Source organism: Monopterus albus, unplaced genomic scaffold, assembly GCF_001952655.1.
Source record: "Monopterus albus unplaced genomic scaffold, M_albus_1.0 scaffold32.1, whole genome shotgun sequence".
NCBI lineage: Eukaryota > Metazoa > Chordata > Actinopteri > Synbranchiformes > Synbranchidae > Monopterus > Monopterus albus.
In genome coordinates, this window is record NW_018127912.1 from 2,401,394 (window position 1) to 2,408,281 (window position 6,888).

Here is a 6,888-nt window from a genome sequence, read left to right on the forward strand (position 1 = left end):
AATCAATGAGGAATACAAAATGCGTAGTGCTTTCCCATCCAAAATATATCTAACCCTTGCCAATATCTATATATTTTTTGCTATTTTGTGCTGAACATATCTGATGTGAGATTTCCAGGAGAATTTGTCATCAATTATGACACCTAGAAATTTAATTTCATATACTCGTTCTATATTAGCTCCCCCGATTTTCAATTGAAGTTCATTGTCTAGTCTGCGATTCCCAAATACCATAAATTTAGTTTTATCCAAATTCAGAGATAGTATATTACTATCACACCATTTCTTTATCTTCTCAAGTTCCTGTGAAACCCGTCCAGAAAGTTGCTGTAGGTTTTCACCCGATGCCCATATGGTAGTGTCATCAGCAAACAAAACCACTTTCACTAAATCAGAAACCTTGCATATATCATTAATGTATAATATAAATAATTTAGGTCCCAAAACAGAACCCTGAGGCACTCCACATACAATATCCAGCTCACTCGATTGGTATTCACCCAACTTCACAAATTGACGCCTCTGTGTCAAATAACGTTTAATCCATTTCAGAACCATTCCTCTGATCCCATATTTTTCTAACTTGTCCATTAATAATTCATGATTGATTGTGTCAAATTCTTTTTTTAGGTCAATAAATATTCCTACCGTGTATTTCTTCTCATCCATAGCACTTGTAATATCCTCCATCAGGTCGGTAATGGCCAAAGATGTCAATCGGTTCGACCTAAAACCATATTGGCAATCAGAGAGGATTTTATGTTTGTCAATAAATGTATCTAATCTGTTATTAAAGAGTTTTTCCAGAATTTTTGAAAATTGTGGCAACAGAGAAACCGGTCTATAATTTGTGAAGTTGTGCTTATCACCAGATTTATACAGTGGAATAACCTTTGCTATTTTCATATTATTTTACTTTCATTCAGAGGCAACACTGGTTTGTAGAAGGTTTGCAACAAAATATGTGGACAATTAATTACCTTTCCCCTTAAACAAAAGCTTCATCACCTAATGGTCTTTAACACATGATCTTCCTCAGGTTACCCGTAAAATTTTTCGCACGACTGTTTCGGCGGATGATGTGGAGCATGATGACGTGTCATTAGAAAGAGCTCCCCAGGGGCACCTCAGTATGGTACAAGGAGATGAATGCTCCAAAGTGGTGAAGCGGGCTTTAGTGAAGAGTGAGGGAGACTACACAGAGGTCTGTAGACTCTTATGTTACATGTGTTCATTATCATAGTCTTTAAAATCTGTTTTTACACAGCAGCATTTATATTGGTAATAGCTCATAAAGGACAATTGAATAACAAACTAGTAACCTTTTCTCTTGGCCTAGGTGACATTTGTTGAATGTGAGGGTCTCTTAGCATCCAGGCAAAAGACGGCTGAGGCTGGTAAGGTCAGTTGCATAGAAAGGACAATGGTGGTGGAGGGTGAAAGGACAATCACTCACCAGGGTGATCCAGCTTTGGCCTCTGACCTCCCCTCAACCCAAGACGACTTCAAAGAGGTTTGTTGATGTTTTCACCATTATTTCATAAGACTTAGCAGCTTCTATATGCTTATGTGATGATGTACACTGATACACTGATACATACATACTGATACTGATACTTGATACACTGTGTGTGTGGCTTTTATTTTTTTTTAGAAAACTGTGAAACAAATATTTGAGGATAGCAGCATAATAGTGTCAACATACTGTAGCTCAACTACAGTCCTTGTGTAGATTATTATTTCATGCATGTGGAGCAGTAACATGTCTGTTTTTTTGTTGTCATAATTAAATAATTCAAAAATACATGTAAGTGACTACAGTTTTTTTCCTTTTCATGCCACCAGGCACTAGATTATTTAAGTGGTTTTAGCAGGACAGCTCATCTGGTAGAAAGGGAGACTATCAGAGAAGGTGGAACTGTGGTCAGGAGGTGTGTGAATGCTGGAGTGCAACTGTTGGATTGTATGTTTGTGCACCTACTTGTATTTTGTGACGATGGATTATTACAACTACAGACATTAGTTTTACTAATACTGCCTTGGGTTTCGCTTGCTAACATTACCCAATTAGTGAAGTTACATACTGTGAGGTTTGTGTATAAGATATATGCGTTTATGGAAGAACAACTTCCAAATCTAACTTCTTTTATAACATGTTCAAGTGTTAGTAACAAAACAGTTGGCCTACTGATGTTCCATGCATGCAGCTGGAATGACACTATTTAATGGGCATCTTATTTGCAGTTTGTTTATGTGTAATTGCTGTGAATGTGCCACCATACAGAAGCTGAACTTGGTCATCACCCTGGTTGAAAGCGTTTTGAACATAGGTTTTAGGCTTTTGCAATTAGAAGTAGCTATGAAGATGCATCTGTTCCTTCAATGTAAAATTTACAGGGTCACATGCGCCTTTTTCGAGAATGCTCACCAGTCTTCCTCTTGTTTGTTTCCACTCTGGCCTATCTCTAGGGCCCGCATGCGTAAAGGTCATGCTCTTAGAAGGAATGTGGTGAAGGACGCTGGGCAGCGTGAACAGGTCTTTCTAGAGAAAATGGACCATCCCAGAAAAGGGTCAAAACCATGTGATCTGCAGCAGCGTCTCCTCCATCTCTTTCACCACTGCTATGAAGAAGAAAAGGAGGACAATGATGAGGATGAAGAGGAGGAGGAGGAGAAGAAGAATGTGTAACACTCTCCCCGCTCCCTGGATCTGCTCATTCTAATGCCCCCACTAATCCTATGCATTAGCCACTTGCAATCCTAGTGTGCACCATGGCACCTCAAAGCTACCACTGTCTTCCCATTTTAGTCCTGGAAGATGACATTTTGCTCACAATTTGGAGTTTTCTTCCCTGGCTGGTATTATGTATTCTCGATTTTCTCTTCATGTTCTGATATTCTTTTGCCTTTTTGTGACCAAAGAAAGCCTTCCATTCTTTTCCTGGTTCATTTTATTTTCCGTGTCAGAGTTGTCTTCAGTATTTTTGTACTGATGCTGTGGTAGAGTGACAAAAAAAAAAAAGAGAAATACTATTCACATCAACTAACTCACAAACCTCCTGAAGGTAGAGAACACATTACCTGCAAAATAACAGTACTACTGTCTGAGTAGGTGCTTGGACTGAAAGACAATATTCACACTGCACTGCCTCTCACAACCAGTTTCTCAGATGTTCCTAAATGAAAAGCTGTCTCATTGTACTAACCTCTCCACTCTTTTGATTCAGGTGGTCAAGATGTCACACAGAAAAAAAACAGACTGTATTGGCACTGAATTTAACTGCTGCTGCTGTGTTTTGTGTAGGCTATGTGTAATCTGTCTTTGGGAATTATATGCTATCTATAATCTAGACATTACTGACATCTGTACTCTAGGAATTAATAATCACTCATGTGAAGTAGAGCAGGCATGACTAATCAACATCTCTCATTATAATCCTAGTTTTGACTGCTTTGTAGTCCCCTCCTGCCTCGCTTTCCCTTCTGCGTGTGTCTTTCTATTTGTGTTATGTTTACTTCTGTTCACGTTCTGCTGTTTTTCTTAAATCGTTGATCTTAACTGATGTTGTATGGATGGTGAATGTGTGAGTGAGGTTTTAACTATAGTTCTTTTGTGTTAGTTTGTTCATGTATGTGTTGAGTTAAATGCTGCATTTAAAGCTGGTCTGAAGAGGGTAGTCTAGTTTATTTAAAACCTTTTTTTAAAGATGTCTGATTTTAGAGTTTGTTTTTTATTTTGAATTTAGTTTACAAGTTAATATTGACAGAAGCTTCTGACATGACATTTGTGGTAAGGTGATCAGGTGTTTCTGCTTTATTTAATGTTGTAATTTATTATTTTTTCTTTTGAAACTGAAAGTGTCAGACCAGGTGGTGACAGTTTTGTGGGTGAACTGAGTCCATGTGTGACGTAAACGAATGTGCGGCAATTTCTGTCAGCAAGACAAGAAATGTTTATTTTACACCAACTGCTTTTGCTCTTCTGAATATCTGGAGGGAACACCTCCATGCTTTTTGTGCACAAGATATGAGGTATAGTACTGTATATCTTATCCACATTTATTGTCTCATTTTGGTGAGACAGATGATAATAATAATAAAAATACACAGACATAATGAGCTAGGTTTAGAGCTTAAATATTATCACAGCTCTGAGTATCACTGCTGTATTTATTTCACATCCACTATCACTGTTTAGTTTGTGTTTTAGAAAAATGTCAAATGCAAACTAGTGGAAGTTCACTGTGACAGCTATGCTTTTAATTTGATGAATCAGCATCCCTTTTCTGTGATGACAGTTGTATAAATAAATAAATAATCACAATGCATATATAAATATCTGTAAGGGCATGTATTACCATATCAAAATTCAAAAAGAAAAAAACAAAGTGGCTGCAGTGTGTCTATGGCTGATAGAGAATAAAAGCCTACAATGTACAGTCCTGTGTCTTGTGAGTTTAACTCAGAAATATGATACAGTACCTCCTGTGTACTGCATAAACCTCAACTCTGGACATCTCAGAAATACTTTAGGAAAAGATGTGTGACAGATTTATTAATATAACCAAAACAATTGTGTACTGTATACATTAAGCAGTTTCACAACTCTACCGGACAAAAAGAGCCAATATATTATGATCAACTCAAGTCAGCCTTTTCATATAACTGTGCACATATACACAATAAAATGCTTATGAAGTGTCAATTGATATGAACAAGGCAGTAGCCATGTCAGTAAAAGGAAGGTATAGACATGACACACAGTATAGATACCGGCTTTCATCAAAATTAATTTGACAGTTCTAGGTGAAAGGTTATCCAATCAGAATTGTTGTCCCGCCCCCAAATCTTTTTAAATAGCTGTTTCACACCTCTGGAATTACTCAAACCTAGTAAATAACTCAAACGCATGTGTTGTCTTATGTTTCTCACTCCCCTCATTTGAAACGAAATATCAAGTCAAGTCTTACTCCTATTTTTACTCTATTAAATGGGCAAATCACTACTATACTTTCTATCTACCATTTGTTTTATTCACTATATAACATTACAAACATAATCATTACCCTGTCTTTATTTTTTAGATTCATCTATCAGGGGGGAGAACAACTGTGCGGGCTGAGGATGGAGGGAGGGGGTATGGGAACCTGAGGGGGGTGACCTTTTGACCTGGGAGGGGGGAAGGTGGGTGACTTGGTCCTTAGGTTGCAGGCTTGCTGGCGCTGGTGTTGTTCAGCATTGTCTTGATCCGGTTGCTGTTGTTGTTGTTGTTTCGGGGCGCGTTGAAGCTCCGCCGAGTCCAGGTTCTGTTGTTCCCTGATGTCTAGCGAATTGTATGCGGCTGCGTGATCTTGCTGAAGGACAGCGTTGGAGTCTGGAATTGAGTTGAAAAACGTTATTATTACACGAGGTGAGACCCATTATTATTATTATGTATTGTCACACAAGCTTAACCGCTGCCAATACTTACTTTCCAAAGTGTCCTCGGTTAGGGATGGCTGTTGCTGATCACGCAGAGTGCCGGTTTCTTTTTTTTAGAGAATAGAGAACTAGTATTTATTTTCGGGATGAGGTGTATATATTTCAAACATGATTCTTTAAACTTACCGGGCGCCTCACGGTTTGAGTGATTGTTCTTGACGTAGAGCTTGTTCATATGCTCTCAAATAGCTGTCTGCCCCCGGGATAAAAAAAACATTTTTTCAAAAAAGGGGAAGGATTATATTTAATATATACAAAGGGTTGTAAACGTAACAGAATACTTACTGAGTTGCTCTTAGGGACGCATACCGTTAATGCTGCCATAAGCTGCCTCTGATATGATCTTGGTTAACATACACGTTTTCATAAAACATAAAATAAAAATGCATTACTTTTTCTTTTCAGGGTCTACCTGGTTTCATGTTGAAGTACCGAGTGTGAAGAGTGGCATGCAAAACCGTCTTTAGACCACCCCTATTTATAATGACTATAAATACTAGTATACATCTTATGGACTGAGGGATGGCTGGAAATACTTCATACCCGGAGTACAATGACCCCGCTAGGAGACATCTGCACTTACCCGAAATTGATTATGATTGATCTCTTGTTACCCATATCTCACAGTCTGCTGACTGAGTGTAGGACTTGTGTCCGGGTGTTTTACCCTTTCACACTCCCCTCCTTTGAAACTAAATATCAGGTCAACTCTTACTTTCTCCTATTTTTTTACTCTATGAAATGTGCAAATCACTACTCTGTTTTAGCTGTATGTCCATTTTGTTTTATTCATCTCACACTACCCAATATAACATTACAAACAAACCCTAATAATAATGGTTATGTCTTTTTAAATAGCTGTTTCACACCTCTGGAATTACTAATAAATAACTCAAGGACATCTGTTGTCTTATGTTTCTCACTCCCCTGATTTGAAACTAAATATCAGGTCAACTCTTACTTTCTCCTATTTTTTTTACTCTATTTAATATACAAATCACTACTATACTTTCTATGTACCACTTGTTTTATTCACTATATAACATTACAAACAGCATCATTACTCTGTCTTTATTTTTTTAGATTCATCTATCAGGGGGGAGAACAACTGTGCGGGCTGAGGATGGAGGGAGGGGGTATGAGGAGGACAATGATTCTGATTGGATAACCTTTCACCTAAAACTGTCAAATTAATTCTGATGAAAGCCGGTATCTATACTGTGTGTGTGACATGATACCACTGTAATCACAGGATTAATATCTTCCTTTGGTTTTGCACCCTACAGTTGATCTACCTTTAATTTTATAACATAAAAATGTCCCATTTATCTTTTTTTGCCACCGGGGTGGAGGGCAGTTATTAATGCAAAAACTGATAACAGGGTAACAAATTGGCATTAAGGGCTA

The 6,888-nt window shown here is 37.8% G+C and overlaps 1 protein-coding gene across 1 annotated transcript in view; it reads left to right on the plus strand.

The window, feature by feature from the left end:
* Positions 1-3,022, plus strand: part of LOC109958378 (ankyrin-2-like) — a 56,307-nt gene extending 53,285 nt beyond the window's left edge. Inside the window, 3 exon segments of the mRNA XM_020596945.1 lie at positions 1,040-1,204; positions 1,340-1,513; positions 2,470-3,022. Of these exon segments, the coding sequence (XP_020452601.1) occupies positions 1,040-1,204; positions 1,340-1,513; positions 2,470-2,484 (354 nt within the window). The 3' untranslated portion in view covers positions 2,485-3,022.
* The last annotated feature ends 3,866 nt before the right edge of the window (positions 3,023-6,888 follow it).